Source organism: Pyxicephalus adspersus, chromosome W (assembly GCF_032062135.1).
Source record: "Pyxicephalus adspersus chromosome W, UCB_Pads_2.0, whole genome shotgun sequence".
Classification (NCBI taxonomy): domain Eukaryota; kingdom Metazoa; phylum Chordata; class Amphibia; order Anura; family Pyxicephalidae; genus Pyxicephalus; species Pyxicephalus adspersus.
In genome coordinates this window covers 5,262,940-5,282,266 of record NC_092870.1, presented here as the reverse complement: position 1 = coordinate 5,282,266, position 19,327 = coordinate 5,262,940, and the positions used below count along the sequence as shown (strand labels likewise).

The following is a 19,327-nucleotide window of genomic DNA, read 5'->3' as shown; positions in this document are numbered from 1 at the left end:
CTTACGGGTGATGTGGTGGAGGGATGGATTCTGGGGGTGGGAAATTTAAAAGCAGATTACTATGAAATCTGCTTTAAAAAAAAAATTTACAGTAAAATACACATAAAAACACACAATAAAAGTATAAATACATATTTTAGTGCACCAAGCATCATTGCCCAGCGCCTTGATTTATATTTTGCCCACTGTTAGCCCTGACCTTGATCTGACCTTTTTGATGGCTTATAAATCACTTCCTGAATGTATCATTTGATCACTTTGTCTTTGACCTTGAGTGTTCCTGACTGATTGCTGGAGACCACATGACATCCAAAAGGTATCTCGCCAGCGCAAGCGCTGTTTTGGAGGAATTTGAAAGCAACGATAGCGATTTGGAGTCCCTTGTGGAATTGAGCGATAGTGATTCACCAGGAAATTTGTCATCAGACAGTGAAAGTGAACTGAGCGATGATTCTGAACCGGAGGTCAGTGCTGTGCGCACATGGTGCTCCATTGACTTTGCTGCGGACCAGACAGCACCGCCAAGATTTCCATTCACCGGCGCACCTGGGATGAAAATTGAGGCTGAATGCGATGCCCCCCTGGCATACCTGAAGGTGTTTTTAACCGATGAAGTTATCGAAAAAATTGTTGCAGAGACAAACAGGTAAGCCACTCTTGTGTTTGCTAACTTTTTGAATTTTTTTGCTAATTTTTTTTATGCCAACATTTGTGCTGCTCTGTTTGCTAACTTTTTAAAATTTTTTGCATATTTTTCTTTTTATGCAAACATATATGCTGCAACCTTCACCACACTATAAAAGAACATATCCTAAAATACCTTTTTTATTTTGTTTTATGCAGGTATGCTGGACAACAACAAGGTGCTCCACACCTGAGGTTTGCAGGAAGCAGAAAATGGGAACCTGTGACCAAGGATGACATTTGGTCATTTGGACAAGTTTTTGGGCTTGGTGATCCTGCAGGGAATTGTGGTACAGAAGTGGAATAAAATGGTTGCCATCCATTCTTTGCCACAGTCATGCCAGAATACCGCTTTTTCCTAATCATGAAGTACCTGAACTTTGCAAACAATGAGGAATTTGATGAGACTACCCATCCTGCACCAAAACTGAAGAAAATTTGGGAAGTGTCTCAGATGATTCTACAAAATTTCCAGCAAACCTATGTGCCAGAAAGAGATGTCAGCATTGACGAAAGTCTAATGGCTTACAAGGGGAGGCTCAGCTGGGTGCAGTACATTGCGTAAAAGAGGGGACAATTTGTCTTGAAAACATATTTGCTGTGCGAATCCTCATCTGGCTACATTTAAAAATACAGTACTTTACACTGGAAAAGGGACACAGTTCAACCCCAGATACAGCCATTATGGATTGGCCACATCTTCAGTGCTATCCCTCATTGAGCCATTGCTAGATCAGGGTTATTGTGTCACAACTGACAATCTCTACACCTCTCCTGAGCTTTATGAGTTCCTTCTGCAACACAGAACAGATGTGTATGGAACCGTTAGGGCTAATCGGCGCAACCTGACATCACTATTTGCAAAAGGGAAGAAATTGTTGCCTGGCAGAAAGGAAAGATGATGGCCCTGAGATGGTGTGACAAGAAAGATGTGTGCCTGATGAGTACTGTTCATGATGCCTCCACCATTCTGGTACACACAAAACGTGAGAAAGAAGTGACGAAGCCACAGGTGGTGATTGATTACAACACCATGGGAGGTGTCGACAGAGCAAGCCATGACATTCTACCCAGCGATGAGGAAACGGCAAAGGAAATACTACAAAAAGATTTTCAGGCATCTAGTTGAGCAGTGCCTATGGAATGCCTACATTCTGTACAAAAGAAATAGTCAGAGGCCTGTGAATCATTCAGACTTCATTTTGCAAGTTTCCGAATCCATAGTCAAGAACCACCAAACATCATCAGTGGCTATGAATAGACCTGGACGACGTGCTTCCACCATTGTCAACCCAGAACGCCTGACCGGTCGTCACTTCATTGAATACATCCCACCAACACAGAAAAAGGCGGCACCTACAAGGATGTGTGTGGTTTGCTGCTCAAAGACCGATGACAGAGGAAGGAAGAAACGCAAAGAAACCAGGTTCTACTGTCCTGACTGTGATGTTGGACTTTGTGCAGCACCCTGCTTCAAAATCTACCACACCCGGGTTTTTCTGAAATCTGCATTTAATTCATATTATTATTTTTTTATCAATAATATTGCACCCTTGTTTGGAAAATGTATGTGAGAAATTTTTGATAAAATAGTTATTTTTGATAAATTACATATTCTGTTGTGGTCTATTATTTCATTATTTTTTTAAATTATGATTCATAAATATTTATTATATTATAATTTATGATTATAATAAATAAATATTTTATTATACCCGGGAGTTAATCCTAAGAATTACAGGCCCACAATATAAACAAAAACTTCTATGCAAAAAAAATAGGATCACTTTTTGCATAAAAAAACTGACAGAATTAGAACGCTAGGGGGGTTAATAAACCCGTGCATGTATCCTTCTGGCAACATATAAAAAAGGGTTGATGTTTCTTTAACAACTACAAATGATAATGTGAAAGTCCAAAAAAGGAAATCTTCACTAACAAACTTTAACAAAAAATATAAAAAAAAAGCCTGGCTATTAAATCTGGTATTTAGGTTCATTATAGTTTACTTTCATTTTTTAATACATGCAAAGCTCAGTTTTAAGATTCTCCCCAAACAAATGCCCTTATCATAACTAGATATTTAACATTTTTTGATGCAATGTTGGGAGTCTTCCTTCAACTACATCTCTCCTGTGTATAAGAAGAAATGAAGCCACATTTGTTATTGTTTTTAAAGAACATTTCTAAATCAACACCAATTTTCTTTTGCAGTCTTTTTCAGTCAGATGCAATTCCTAGTTATGACTCAACATCAGTGACAAGGCCAAAACAATGTAACCAAACTTGCTGGCTTTATGTAGTTACTTTAATTATAAACCAGCAAACATTAGCTTTACTGGTGAGTGATCTTTAAAACAAATCAACTAGTGTTTTTTTGTTTGGTTACCAAGCTAAAAACCCTGTTAACAACAAAATAGGCCTCTATGTACTTACTTCCTGGAGATATAAAGTAAATTCAACAAAAAGTCTATTCTCTTGTCTAAAATAAAGCTAGAAGTTCTAGACTAGTCCAAATCTGAAAAAAAAAAATGATTTGCAAAAAAAACGCCAAAATCTCGGTTTGATTACACAATGTCATACAAACGTGCCATTTGGTGGCACCCTAACCTGCTTTGCTTTAAACCATGAAGGGATTATTGATAAGTGATAGTAATGTCCCATTTAAACCATGAAGGGATTATTGAAAGGTGTCGGTTTTTTTCCTTAACACGTGCTTTTGTGAGTTGAAGATAAAACAAATATATGTATTCATTAGATTAAATTCCATTTTAAAAATGAGCCCATTTTGTTTGTAACTAAGCAGGTCTCACTTGACCTGATCTTTTACAGTAAAGTAACAAATGTGATTATTTTTTCTTTGTAATTTTTTGTTTTAGTGTTTTTGCTTTAAATACAAGCAGAATTAAAATCACATTTTAATCAGGCATAACAGCAGTTGTGAAGTAAGTGGCTGATCACATTTTGTTTCTTCTGATTAGTAATGCATGCAAGCAGCACTAGAATTACAACTTCCCTTACAGGTCACTGTGCAGACTCCCTGTTGTCTTTTCTTAATGATCTATAAAGTCCCACTGTATGAAGTTTCCCGTCTCTGTATTGGGGTCTCTGGCCTGCTGGTGGAGACGGCATCTTGTTCGAAAGAAGTTGGAGGTGGGCTTGGGTTGTCCAATGTCAATGGGTCGTTGCCACCTACCTCCTGAATGACAGACCCCGTTGCTCCTTCAGCCTCCTGGCTCGGTTCAAGTGGAGGGCTTGCACTGGTGGTGAGGACTAGGTTTGTTGTATTAGTTCTCAAGGGCACTATGGTGCCAGAATCTCCTCTCTGCTCTGCATAAATACGTTGCTCAAACACCTGGGCCGGACTGGGCTGAAAATCTGACTCCAGTGAGAAACCAGCAGCTGCTGCACTCATCACAGAACGGTACATCTCCGCCCCTTCTGGCAGCATTGACTTTATTTTGGGAAGCCAGCGCTTACGTACCCTGCGGGCGTTGGTGCACATATCTGCTGCTATGACGTTCATCTCACTCTCCTTAAAATTGGGTGCAAAGTTCTGACAATACACTGCATGCACACAAAAAAAATAAAAAAATAAAACAAAACGTTAAAATTAATGGTTACTCCTAAGCAAATGATGTGTAGATGTGGCATCACTGGAGGGGGGGCTCATTGAGAGACAAGTGTGTAATAATGTGCAAAAACCTCCTGAAGCCTTAAATTGAAAAGCTGTGCTTTAAGCATAGCTACCACACAGTACACCTCTGTACTTTTCTATTGGTAGTGAGGCTGCCCACAACAAGGACTGATCTATAGTGAAGTACCAGAGGCAGGAGGGATGAACTCATTCACTATCTTCTAGTGAGTATCCAACCATAATATAATATTCAGTCTGTTCTTGTGGTACAGACCAATATATATACATGACATTTTAAATATTCTGTATTTGAAAAAAAAGTACCTTCTCTTGTAATCAACATAGGGGCTTTTATTTCATGTTTCTGCCCTTGCTTTTTGCTTTTAAGTGGGATAACAGATACCTTAGGTATTTATTAAAGTTCTCCAAGGCTGGAGAGAATACACTTTAATCAGTGAAGCTGGGTGATCCAGAAAACCTGGAAAGGATTTCTTAAAAGTAATTTGCTAGGAATTGTTTTCAGTCCTGGACCAGATCCATTCCAGGTTTGCTGGATCACCCAGCTTCACTGATGAAAGTGTATCCTCTCCAGCCTTGGAGAGCTTTCATTAATCCAGACCCCTTATATTGGAGCAGAGTCTATCTGTTAGATGTTTTTGAGGCTCAGTTTAATCCATATGTCACTGTTGTATTTCCATATTTCTCCATACCTGTTAAAGAATATTTTCACTATTGTAAATACATGTGTTTGAATATGCCATAGCCAGTAACGAGAGGGTTAAGGGGTAGGTATGTACCCCAGATTTAGCTATACTGTGCTAACCCCTAAATAAGTATCAATTGAAAAGAAAGAAGAGAGTAGGATTTAAAAAAAAAGGTGTTTCCTCTTTAAGGGGATGATAGATCCAGTGGCTCCTTTGAAGGGTTACCAGAGGCAGTGCGTGCTGTAGAGAGATGACAGCAAAGAGGCTGCCTGAGTGCTTTCTCCTGCCTGAAATAAGCGAGGAGAGAGCATCTAGGTCCAGGAACCACACAGAAATGGGTGAAGACCGTGCCACGCATGAGTGGAAAACACCCACCTTGTATTGCTCTAAACCGCCCCCCTTGTTAATATGCTGGCTCTGTCCCACCCTCATTTTACAAAGAGAATGCCCAGAGGTGCGCTTCGGGATCATACCTAATTCATACGGGGGGACAAATGTCCATAGGGTTTTATATCTGGGATTTGTTTGTTTCCCTAGTGGTTGAACTTTATGGACTGATGGTCTTTTTTTCAACCTGACTTACTATGAAACTATGTAATGTTGTCTGGCAGGCAGCGTGACCTTGCGCTGTCTGTCATACAGCGGATAGCTAGTAACCCCAGAAAGTCAGCATATACGGGGGGGGGAGGGGGGTAGTGGTGTATGTGTGCGAATATGGGTGGTGTGGGGTTACAATGCAAAGTGTATAATCACTTCTGAAAATGATGTTAGCAGAGTGAGTTTTGTGAATATGACAATGAAGTATGTGCGAGTAGGGTGTAGAGTGAGATACAAGATGGCCAAAAGGTCAATCATAGTGTTACAAGGGGCACTGAAGAGTATTAAAGTGAAATATAAGGGGGAACAAAGATAACCCTGAAGTCAATCAGTATGTTAAGAGTAAAAAAACTATTCAGAAAACATCCCAAGATATAATATAACTATGGCACAGTTACATAGTAGGTTTGGTTAAAAAAAAAGACAAAAGTCCATCAAGTTCAACCACCAGGGAAATAAATATCCCAGATATAGACATAGTCCAGAGGAAGGCAAAAAAAACCCTGGTACAATTTGCTTCAACAGGGGAAAAAAAATCCCTTCCTGTTTCCATGAGGCAATCGGATGTTCCCTGGATCAACAGTCTCTGTTTACTTTAAATCCTTAAAACCCAGTTATATTCTGTGCTTCTAGAAAAACATCCAGACTTTTCTTAACCTCCTTGGCAGTTTTATTTCTGTCCGGATGTCTAAAAGCGGTACATTGTGTTTCATGAAAATGTATTTAACAGTATAATATAATAGTATGAGTATAATAAAGTTTGAAACACAAAATGATGTCAAAATATAAATATATAAAAAAATATATATATATATATATATATATAAATAAATATTACTGTAAAATAAATTTTCATGAAAGACAATGTACTGCTTTTAGACAGAAATCCACAGTATTGCATTCGATACAGTTATTTTGTATTGAATGCAATACAAAATAATTTGAAATTCCCGCCACTCCCCCAACGCAACAGCCGCACGTACTGACGTCACCAGGAACTCCCGGGTGACTCATCAGATGCGGAGGATGCGAGAAGACGGGGATCGCGAAGAAAGATGCCGGCGGACCAGGTAACGCTTTATTTTATATTGTTTTTCATTGTTTTAGCTACCCAGAGTGTGACTCGGGGTTAACCCTTTAGCATCTTTTTTTACCCCGAGTCACCCTCGTGGTTATCGCTGGGGAGGTTAGAGCAATTTATAGTAGTTGCTGAAACTCTTTCCTGAGGGAGCCGATTTCATGATTTCACAGACCTACCAGTGAAGAATCCCTTCCTTATCCGGAGATTAAACTTCTTTTCCTCCAGACGCAAAGAGTGGCCTCCTGTTCTTTGTAATGATCTATTAATAGAATTGGGAAAAGAGTTCTCTATATAGACCATTTTTATATTTATACAGGGTGATCATATCCCCCCTTAAATGTCTCTTCTCAAGGGAGAATAGGTTCAGTTCAGCTAATCTCTCCTCATAGCTTAGCTCCTCCATTCCTTTTATTGGTTTAGTTGCCCTTCTCTGCACTCTCTCCAATTCCACAATGTCCTTTTTGTGAACTGGTGCCCAAAACTGGATCCTTTTCCATTCCTGACTCCCCCAAATGTATTCCCCCCAGACAGTATGAAGCATGCATGTTGTTATCTCCCAAGTGCAAAATTTTACATTAAATGTCATTTGCCACTTGGCTGCCCAACCAAACAGTACATCCAGGTCTGCTTGTAGAATATAGACCTCCTGTATGGACATAATTCTATTACATAGTTTGGGATTTCTTTGCAGATGACACCAAACTCTATATCATTTATAAAGATGTTAAACAGTAAGGGTCCCAACACTGAACCCTGAGGTACCCTGGGGTGGATGCGGTCTTTAAGCCAGTTCTCTATCCATTTACAGATTGACTTTTCAAAACCTATTGACCCTAACTTGCATATTAACCGTCTGTGGGGTATTGTGTCAAATGCTTTAGCAAAAGTACACAACATCAGCTGCTACTCCACTGTCTACCTGTTTACTTACTTCCTCATAAAAAAAAAAATTTGTTTGACAACTTCAGTCTTTCTTGAAGCCATGCTATCACTTATAATATTATTTTCTAGCAGAAACTCCTCTATGTGGTTCTTTATCAAACTCTCTAGGACCTTTCCAACTATGAACGTTAAACTAACGGGTCTGTAGTTACCTGGTAATGACTTTGCTCCCTCTTTGAAGACAGGAACCACATTGGCCTTATGACAATCCATTGGCACCATCCCAGTGACTAAAAAGTCTCTAAAAATTAGAAATAATGGCTTTGAAATAACCAAGCTCAGCTCTTTGAGGACACGTTAATGTAATCTATCGGGTCCTGGTGCTTTCTCACCCCTAATTTTGCCCAACTGTTTCTCAATCATATCAATTTTGAGCCATTGTGACTCATTTAAGGCAGTGACATTGCAATTATAAATTTGGACTTGAGCTCTGCCATTTTCCTTTGTGTACAAAAAAAAAAGTGTTAATTAAATCTGCCTTTTCTTTATACCAACCCAGAGTCATCCTTTAAGGGGCCTACATGCTCAGATCTGATCTTTTTGCTATAATTTATATTTAGTTTAAAGAGGACAAACAGGTTAATAACTACATGCGTGGTACCTGGACATTCTCTCTTTGCCTATTTCAGGCGGGAGAAAGCACTCAGACAGCTACTTCGCTGCCAAAAGAGCCACTGGATCTATCATCTCCTTAAAGAAGCCACATACTTACATCATAGTTCTGCAATAGGTAATAACTAGAGATGAGCGAATTTGCCAAAAATTTGATTCGGCTGGTTCGCTGAATTATTCGAAAAGATTCGCTTCGATACGAATTTATTTGCGGCGAATGGTGTTAAAAAACAGCTATTTCCGGGCTGCAGAGAGCCTTGATAGTGGTGTAGAACACTGTGCCTTGCAGTAACACGCATAGGGAGTCTGCTGTGGTAGTGAAATAATACTGTGAGTCAGTATGACATGCAGATGACAGGCGTCGCTATTAGAATCACTGCACACTTCACTTATTTGGGCAGTCACGGGGCCAAAACTGACCAAATAACTCAAGTATGAACTCAGCCTTAGAGGTCCATGTTAGCGTCAAGAAGAAGCACACTCCTTTTACACCCTCGTCACCTGATTCCACATAGATGTCTACAGAACCTGTTCTATTAACCGCTTATACAAGTAGAGCCCCCCGTGGAGAAAGCGTTTAGTGACTTGAGTATCAGGAGGAGGCCACATAGTGGCACAATGACAGAGTCTAGAGGTGGCGGCAGCATCAGGCGGAGACCACAGAGTGGCACAATTACAGAGTCTGGAGGTAGCAGCAGCATCAGGAGGCTACAGAGTTCCACAATGACACAGAGGAATGGCAGAGGCCTAAATGTTTTTGGCGCAGGCAGAGGTCCCAGCAGAGTAAGGGGGCGTGTCAGCAGGAGTTGCAGCGAGAGTCCTGAGCTCCCGGTGTCATCTAGCAGTCGTGTCTTGACCAGCAACCCAGCGGTTCTTGATTGGTTAACTCGGTCATCCACTTCATCCCAAGTGACATCAGACACCCCCAGCCAACAGTCGGTGGGTTCGTCTGACACAACCCTTAGTTGGCATGGCCTGGGAGCAGGTCCTGTGCCCTCACCTGTGCTCAACTTGCCTCTGTCCTTTGCTGTTCCCTCAGCCACAGAAGTATTGTATGCTGTGGGCTCAGCTCCACTATACAGCGAGGACGAGCTAGTAGAGGACAGTCAGCAGCTACTGCCCAACCAAGATCTGGAGGAGACATCCGCCGCTTCCTCCGCTAGGCGGGCAAGTAGTGATGAGGAGAGTGGCGTGGGAGGTAGTGTTGCGAGCGGTCAGGCTCCTGACCCAGAAAATGTTGAGGAGGACATCAGTGACGTGCAGACACTACTCGATAATGATGAAGCTGATCGCACTTGGGACCCGGGTGAAAAAGGGGCTTCATCATCATCAGCAGAAGAGGGTGGCAGCTTGCCTGTGGCTGGGAGTCAGCAGGGTGGCAGCAGTGGGAGGTCGGGAGGCAAACATGCCCGGGGTAGACCACCTGCTTCGCAGCAGCCTACCTGCCCAGGAAGTAGTGGTGCAGGGGTTCACGGAGGCAGCGGCGGTAGCAGTCAGTCAGTGCGGAGTTTTGAGGGGAAAATCACCTACTCGGCGGTGTGGCAGTTTTTTGTTAAGAGGTTAACATGGCCATATGTAGAATATGTGGGCAGAAGGTGAAGCGTGGCCAGGGTGCCAATGTTGGCACCACAGCCCTGCGTCAACATATGCAGCGTCACCATAAAGTGGCCTGGGAGAACCATGGCTCCGATGTGGTGGTCCAGCCTGCTGCAGCAACCGCTGCATCACCCAGTGGGACTCAACGGGTTTCAGGCAGTCAAGGCTCCACCACCTCAGCCGAAGGGATCTGTATGTCATTTCCATCTTCTGCTGGTCCAGATGCTTCTGCTCCTCCTCCTTCTACTCCTCGCCAGTCATTCCATCAGCAATCGATCACCGAAGCGATTGCCAAGAGACAATAGTATGCGTGCACCCATCCAACGGCGCAGAAGCTGAATGTGCTCCTGTCGAAGTTGCTGGTGCTGCAGTCCCTCCCTTTCCAAGTGGTAGACTCTGCACTTTTCAGAGAACTGATGGCTTGTGCCGAGCCGAGGTGGAGAGTCCCAAGCCATCATCATTTCTTTGCGAAAAAGGCAGTACCAGCCCTGCACAAATATGTAGTACAGAAGGTGGGCCAGTCCTTGAGCCTGTCGGTGTCTGCCAAAGTGCACGGCAGCGCCGACGTGTGGAGCTGTAACTACGGTCAGGGACAATACATGTCCTTTACGGCCCACTGGGTGAATGTGGTTCCTGCACAGCCACACCAGCAACTTGGCCAGGTGACACTGCTTCTGCCTCCACATTCTCACGCCGCTGGTCCTGGGACGTCTGCCTCCTCATCCTCCACCGTGTCCTCAGCCTCCACTGCAGGGACAATTCACAGTGCCCCTCCAGCATACCACATGTGCAGGGCACGGCGGTGTCACGCTGTTCTGCACCTGGTTTGCCTGGGTGAACGGAGTCACACGGGAGGAACTGCTCCGTGTGATTCATCAAGAAATCGAATCCTGGCTTTCTCCGCGACAACTCAAAATCGCAACCATGGTGACCGACAACAGGAAGAACATGGTGTCGGCACTACGTCAAGGAAGGCTGAGCCATGCGCCCTGCATGGCACATGTCTTCAATTTGGTTGTCAGGCGGTTCCTGAGGTCTTCCAACTATCTGCAAGACATCATAAAAATGGCCAGGAAACTTTGCATGCACTTCAGCCACTCGTACATCGCAAAGCACACCCTCCTTGAGCTGCAGCGGCAGAATGGCATCCCCCAACATAGGCTGATATGCGACGTTTCCACACGTTGGAATTCCACCCTCCATATGTTGGACCCTTGCTACAGGTCCAAAATGGGGGTCTTTTTTACACCCGCTGAGAGGGAGGACAAACTGAACTACTACAGAGACATCCTATGTAGTCAGTTGGCCGTTGCCTATCTGTGCCATTGTCCATCCTCCCGCAGGTCTGACTGGGGGGGCGCTCTGCACTCAAGTTCCACTGCCATGGCTGCTGGGGAGGGGTGGGGTGGCAGGAGCAGTACCAGCTCCATCAGCAGCAGTCGCTGCTAGAGTCGCTGATGAGCAGTTTTCTTCACCAGCATAGTGAAGAAACTACTCACCAGCTGCTAGACATAGAGCAGAACCTGAACCAGCAGGTGAGTGCACCCTGCCAGCCGTCATTAAAGATCCGCTGGACTACTGGGCAGCCAAACTGGATTTGTGGCCCCAACTGGCCGAGTTTGCCCCGGAAAAGCTGTCCTGCCCGGCCAGTAGTGTGGCATCAGAGCGGGTGCTTAGTGCGGCGGGGCCATAGTTACCCCAAGAAGAACTGGCCTGTCCACCCAAAATGTGGAGGGACTGACCTTTGTCAAGATGAATCAGGCGTGGATCAGCCAGGATTTCCACCCACCAATGCCTGATGCATCTGATTAGATGATCCATGCTGCCTCACCCAAACCTTGACAAAAGACCGGTTTCTTCTGGCTACCTGCCTCAGCTACTATTCTGATGCTGCCACCCGCCTGATACCACACATCAGATGCCAAGTGCTCCTTCTTTCACCCACCTTCGTCAGCAGGTACTGGTTTTGCCACCCACCGCCCCACTCTGTCACCGGGTCACCTTGTGGTCTCCTGATGCTGCTGCTGCCATCGCCACACTATGTCACCTTGCCACTCTGTGGTCTCCTGATGCTGCTGCGGCCATCTCCACACTATGTCACCTTGCCACTCTGTGGTCTCCTGATGCTGCTGCTGCTGCCGCCATCTCCACACTATGTTACCTTGCCACTCTGTGGTATCCTCCTGATGCTGCTGCCACCATCTCCACACTATGTCACCTTGCCACTCTGTGGTCTCCGCCTGATGCCGCTGCTGCCACCGCCACCTCTGGACTCTGTCATTGTGCTACTCTGTAGCCTGCTTATGCTGCTGCTACCTCCAGACTCTGTCATTGTGCCACTCCGTGGTCTCCGCCTGATGCTGCTGCTGCCGCCACCTCCACACTATGTCATTGTGCCACTCCGCGGTCTCCGCCTGATGCTGCTGCTGCCGCCACCTCCAGACTCTGTCATTGTGCCACTCTGTGGCCTCCTCCTGATACTCAAATCTGTCACTAAATGCTTTCACCACATATAACTGCAGAAGTGAACTGAGAATATATTTTTCTTTTTGTACTGAAATAGGCCACTAAACGCTTTCACCACAAATAACTGCAGAAGTGAACTGAGAATATATTTTTCTTTTTGTACTGAAATAGGCCACTAAACGCTTTCACCACAAATAACTGCAACAGTGAACTGCGTATATATTTTTATTTTTGTACTGAAATAGGCCACTAAACGCTTTCACCACAAATAACTGCAACAGTGAACTGCTTATATATTTTTCTGGATGTATAAATTGCTGGAATGACAGAGCTGTATAATGGCTATTTGGATCCCCAAATAATCTTTCCCTGCACTTGTAAATCGCTTTTCTAGCACTGTCCCTAGCACCTTCTGGCGTCTCTCCCTGCACTAAGATGCTGTGAAATGATACCTCCCTATCCTTTCCCTGCACTTATAAATCGTTTTTTGAGTTTATCCTATCCTATTAGGTTTTTCCTATCATACTCCCTAGCGCCTGCACACGTCTCTCCCTGCAAACCGAACGCTGTAAAATGTCTGCATGCATGGCATTATGGGTCATGCCACCTTCCCAGAGTTCCTTACCCCATGTCCTCACACGTGTAGCCACCATTTTAGAAAAAAATGTGATTCGTTACCACGAATCGCGAGGAAATTCGGATTCGTTGCGAATCGAATTTTTCCTGAAATTCAGATCGAATTCCACTTTGTCAGCTTCGATTCGCTCATCTCTAGTAATGATATATATTCTTTTAATTGATTTTTTAACACCTGATTGCTCAACAAAGAAAAAAACATTTCTTCACTTGCCAAAGATTTTTCAACGTATGTAGTGTATTTCAGGTCTGCAGAATCTAGAAATGACATCAGTTTCAATGTTAACACAGCATATTATCAATCTTTATTTACACCAATGTTTTGCATTTTATATAATAAATGTAGCATTATTTTCATGAAATTTTTATTTGCCTTCTTTTTATTCATACATTTTCTTTTTTTACAGAAATATGAGTTCTTCAAGAAGTTGTTTAAATGACCCTAATGTATTTTGCTACATTTGTGGTGAATCTTCAAAAACAGAGAAGAAACATTAAAGCATTTGTGAACAAGCATATCTTGCATATTTTGGTATTAAACTGGGGGACCAAGATAAGTATTGGGCTCCCCGTATGGTATGCCTAAAAGTTTGAAATTTGGTATACTTATGTTATGGCGAGAGCCCAAAAATCATCATAATGATTGTTATTTTTGTGCTGTGAATGTAAAAGATTTCAATCGTTACAAGAAAAACAAGTGGGAGTACCCTAAATTGGAATCGGCAAGACGACCTGTGCCGCATGGTGCTGATGTTCCCATACCAGTGTTCAGTACACTCTCTGATATTCCTGTATGCGACATGGATGATATACAGGGTTTGGAGTGTAATCCAGGACTTAGCAGTGGAAGTGAATATTTAGGAAGTGTTTCATCAAACCAGCAGTGCTCCCAAGAAGGGCTAAATGATTTAATATGTGACGACCTAAGTCTTGCAAAACAAGCATCTGAACTTTTAGCATCCAGGTTAAAAGAAAAGAACTGTCTAAGACTGAAAGTTAAAACAACGGTTTATAGGACAAGAGAGGTGACACTCCAACCATATTTCAGTGAAGATGGAGACTTTGTGTACTGTTGTAACATCCCTGGACTACTAGCCCATTTGGGAGTACCAGAAAACCAAGCAGAAGACTGGCGGCTGTTCATAAACTGTTCCACTTGAAGTTTGAAATCTGTTTTACTGTATAATGGCAACTGCTTTGCATCAATTCCAATTGGTCATTTAACAAAACCTAAAGAAGAATATGAAGATATTAAAATGGTCTTACAAAAGCTTTGCTATCATGAACACCAATGGTCCATATGTGTTGATTTAAACATGGTGTCCTACTTGGACAGCAAAGTGGATACACAAAGTACCCATGTTTCATCTGCTTGTGGGATAGTAGAGCAAAGCAGGAACACTGAAAATAACTGACATGGCCTCCAAGGGAAAACATGAAAAAAGGTGCAGCGAATATCATTACCGAGCCAATGGCTGACACAGAAAACATCATTCTCCCTCCACTACACATAAAGTTGGGATTAATTAAGCAATTTGTTAGAGCTCTGAACAAGGACGGTGATTGCTTCAAATACATTTGTAGATTCTTCCCTGGATTAAGTACTGAAAAATTAAAAGCAGCAATCTTTGATGGACCCCAGATTCGGAAACTGATAAATGATTCAAATTTCACAAGTTACATGACTGTCAGAATGACGGTTACATGACGGTTGTCAAAAACTTCTTGGGTTACCATAAAGCACTAAATTTATGATGAACTGGTACAAAACGTGCTCTTAAACTTTTAAAAACTTGGGTGCTACTATGAGCATAAAAGGTACACTATCTCCATAGCCATTTGCAAAAATTTCCAGAAAACCTTGGCGATTTCAGTGAGGAACAAGGGGAGAGGTTCCATCAAGATATAAAGGTGATAGAAGAACGGTATCAGGGCAAATGGGATAGACACATGATGGCAGACTACTGCTGGAGCCGTGATTGTCCTGATCATCAGCATAAAAGGAAATCATACAAACTGAGTTTTTCAAATTACTTCTTTGTGATTAGTTCTGTAAATATACTGAATATAGAATTTATTCAAATTTAGTATTTCAAAAATTTAATTTTGTATACATATATCTAGTTTAATTTAGCTTACATGTCATGTTTCATTGGTTTTCTATGAGGTTATTATTGAGGTCATTCTTTCAAAAACTAGAGCCAATCTAGCAAAACCAATACCATATTTGGAATCTGTGCATCCAACATAACCTAAAATGACTTTAATCTGATTGGCAAGAAAATATTTGTTGACCAATGTTATCATTCATAAACCTTTGACTTTATTATATTTAAATATATTTAACTTTATATTTAAATATTAGCTTTACACATATATTTTGTTCTCCCATAGCAGAATTCCTTGTTTTCAGCCCACACAAGCCACCATGCTGCTTATTCAATACATGTGACATGTGTTATGTGAAGTACTATTTCGATGTTTACTCTGGAATCTTTATTCATTAATTGTTTTACTTTCCCATTCCTGTTTTTAAATTGATATTCATCTCTATATATATTTACACCTTTATATTAAGTATGTATACACACAATTAAATCCATACATTCATATTTATTTGATATCCATGACACATTATACCCCTAATTTAATCAATATACCTGATAACCCTGATAAATTTTATTTATTATTATTTTATACTTATAACATAGATCATAATTTACATTTGCAAACAACTTCCTATTTCTTTAAGAGTTTTTCTGAATACTATGTGAATTTGACATGGACATTGACGCTTTCTTTCTGTTTAGCACTATCACGGTTTTAAAAAATACCCCTGAAGAAGCCTAAGGGCCAAACACATTTATTAACTATTGGATTATTGTACAAACCATACCTCACAGTCGTTCTGTTTTTATGACTAATATTTGCGATTTCTACTTCTTACTGAGACCTGTAAACCCCATGCATTAATGAGGGTTAAGGTCCACTAAAATATGCTCCATTTCTTATTGTATTGTATGATTTTCAATCATTAGGTGACCTCTATTTAGTACCAAGACCTTTGAACCCCATACAGGAATGAGGGTCCAGGTCTACCGAAATATGTCCACTCTTCTGTTTCGTTTACTATTTGTGGTATATTAAAATATAGAATTATTTTGTGCCTTAAAACCCCTACTCTCCATCTTTCTTTTGAAATGGTAGCCAGTAACAAGATGATTTACAGTCATTTTTCTGATTAATAACTTCTCAGCTTATAACGATATGGAGATTGTGTAGTTTCCAACACATGCAACAGTCATATGTTTGTTTAGGGAGAGAAACCGCAACATCAATATTAGGGTACAGATTAAATATAGAAACCGTTTTTCTTTCTTAAAACCTCACAGCTTTTATTATATATTATTTAATATTGACATTAATTACTTTCACATGCGGAAAACAACATTTTTTTTCCTGTTATTATTGTTAAAGGTAAACATATGCATGTGTGCAATGTCAGCAGAGTGGATGGTGTTTCTCCGGGAGGGAGTCCCCACAAGTGCTACCATGAAACCTACCCCACTAGCAACACTGCTCTCACCACTTCTTACCTAACCTTTAGATGTTGCCCCCTTGACACCGTCTAGATTGCCCAATCTACATTTCCACAATTTAAACTGAAAGGGCTGAATATGAGACTATATTAGGTGCAGTGGTGGTGTGAGCAAGAGTTACTTGGGAAGCAAGTGCAAGAGAATGTTTGTGTACAGTAGCAGTTAGAGCAAGAGTGCATATCGGTTGTAGTGGCAGTGTGAATCAGATTCAGTGGCACAGAGTACATTAGCATTCATCTTCTGGCTATCAAAAATTGGAACTAATATCTGGCAATTCGTAAGAAAGTGAGAGGGTACCGTGGTGTTTTGTTGAGAAAACCACAGGTACAGCGTTGTTCAGTGAAGGACACAGAGATGCGGCCATGTTTAGTGAACAGGTGTTAGAAGAGCAAAAGGGGGTAGTGAAGTAAAAGGGGTTGATAAAGGGGCAGTGGCATAGTATACAAAAGTGTTAGGTGTAGTACCAGTGAAAACAGGAATGCAAATCGGGGTGCAGCAGAGTGCAGAAGAGTTAATCCATGATATATCCAAAATTGTCACCAAGATCTAGCTTTAAGTGGAGAAGTGCATGGGTGCAACAGCATTCAGTGGTACAGAGCGCTATTGCCTGGATATTCAGAAAATTAGGAAATAATTTCCCAGAAAAATGAGAAATCAGCATAGAAATTATTACAATGCTGCACTGGTTGAGGTTGGATTAAAGCTGCATGGTAGATTTTTTTCCTACTAAGGTGTAAAACCATAGGGCTGAGTGATTGTGTGGATAAAAAGTGATTATTGGACATCTCAAACAATCCTAAAATGGCACAAAATGCTGTGACAGGCTGATGTAAGCTTGTTGCAAGCTAGAAAACACGAGCTAATCTCTGGTGACTTGATCTAGCAGGGAGCGAATGACTGTCAGTTACGCTGCCATCCTGAGTTCTGGGTGTCATGATAAGTTTTTGTGTAACAGGCAAAAATACCAAGTGAACGGTGTGACTAGGTCAGAGGTCACAGCATGTCCAGAGCTGCAGTATGTACACCAAGTGGAATATACATATAACAAATAGATATTAGTAATGCTAAAGATATATATAAAATGTTTGAGGTGTTAACAAAGGCTGACACCATTGTTAAGACAGGTGACGGACTTGTGTTGCAGTTTTATTGGATAGTTGCAAAATAACCTTGATGGGCACAAAGTGCCTAGTCATCCCCCTCAATATCGGCCGATAACAATCCGACCATCTGTCAGGGCCCGTCGAGAGCAGTTTCCCGCCGCATGCTATTTTGTCTGCATAAAAAGGAGAGGGTGAATGGATTTAGATCAGACCACTCTTGGAAGTAGACGTACTGTCCAAGAAACTTGCCCAGATTATCTCTCCGGTTATCCTGACTGATAAAGCGGTCTCTATCAGCCCGAAGAGTTACCGGATGATGCACCTGGTGATGTATTATGTTACTTGTGTCTTATTTGTATGTTTGATAATTAGTCTGTATCTGGTCATGCTATTGTTGATTCAATTACAAGGTGATGGCCCATAGAGGCAGGGAGTAAAACTGAAACAGTAAGATATCGTATTGATTTATGTCACCTTATTTGTATGTTTGATGATTAGCTTGTATCTTGTTATTATCAGTTTAATTACAGGGAGAGAGCCCGTAGGGGCATTGTGTGAAACAGCACCTGTGAATATTGTTCTTATGTATTTTTCAATGCTGCAGCTAACCATTGGTCTGAAATGGCCCTTATACACACTTTTTAATACAGGTCACATGCTCCATGCTGCAGCAATACATGTCTTTACCTTAGGTGTAGTTCAAGCAGAATATAAGCCAATTTGGTGCACTAGCAGATAAATAAAAAAATGAACCCAGCAACATTATTATGACTTACATTTCACAGCATTCAGCACCCTGCTGTCCAAAGGCTTCCTGCTGGGATCGCTGGTCGAAGAGCGGATACCGGTACCACAGCTGTTAGCAAGGGTGTTCCTGAAATGGCCAATGGCGGGTGCATAATAATTACCACCATAAGATGTAACGTATCATATGACATTGAATTCTCTAATGACATTGAATGCTTCACGTGAGGCAGGGAAGTTATACATAGACAGGTTGTTGCTGGTTTACTACAGCCCTGACAAATATTTAATGTTGTGCCAGGTCAACCTCCTATGACTGTTCTATTACACTGGTACATAGAGGCAATTTTCTGGTCAAGGGAAGCATGTACTGAGGTAATATTGAGACTGAGCTCCTCCTTATCACACCCTGACACATAAGATATATATATATCCTATCCTGCAATCCTCAGAATGGTGTAGGAGGTAGTGAGTAAAATATTCTTAAAATCTAATAAACCATTGGCAAGTTTAGCAGACATATATAGTGATCCTAATGATGCAGTTGATCATTACAGCAAAGAAAGGACATTTATTGGGACAAATCAATATTTTTTCTTTTCAGACATAACTATATAGACAATAGAATGCACAAATAGCAAATAAACTTACCGATCAAAGAATGTGGCAAGGAATCTTCTTAATAGGACCTTATGCTTAACTCCTGCACAGAGGTGACAGTTCATGAGCTGTCCCCGGGAGATGTATACCCCTGAGCCTGTAGAAGTTAAAAACAAAAAAGTAAAGATATCAAATACCAAGACCTGAAATTAAATGTCAGAGATTCTTGAAATTATGTAGATCTGCAGAATTTGTATAATCTAAAACAATCCTGTAGTCTTAAAGGCCCACTCCAGTCAAACATAAAAATGTTACTCTCTTCCCTT

At 41.6% G+C, this 19,327-nt stretch overlaps 2 protein-coding genes across 2 annotated transcripts in view; both read right to left on the bottom strand.

Annotated features, from left to right (window-relative positions):
* LOC140342911 (rho guanine nucleotide exchange factor 9) overlaps positions 1-19,327 on the bottom strand; it is a 931,826-nt gene that overhangs the window by 375,195 nt on the left and 537,304 nt on the right. The gene's annotated exons all lie outside the window — the stretch shown is intronic.
* On the bottom strand, positions 3,390-19,154 carry LOC140342823 (nucleus accumbens-associated protein 2-like). Its single transcript, XM_072429183.1, has 3 exons — positions 19,053-19,154; positions 18,434-18,531; positions 3,390-4,251 (listed from the first exon to the last, which is right to left on the bottom strand). The coding sequence occupies exons 1-3, from the start codon at positions 19,124-19,126 to the stop codon at positions 3,746-3,748; spliced, it is 678 nt and encodes a 225-aa protein (XP_072285284.1). The 5' UTR covers positions 19,127-19,154; the 3' UTR covers positions 3,390-3,745.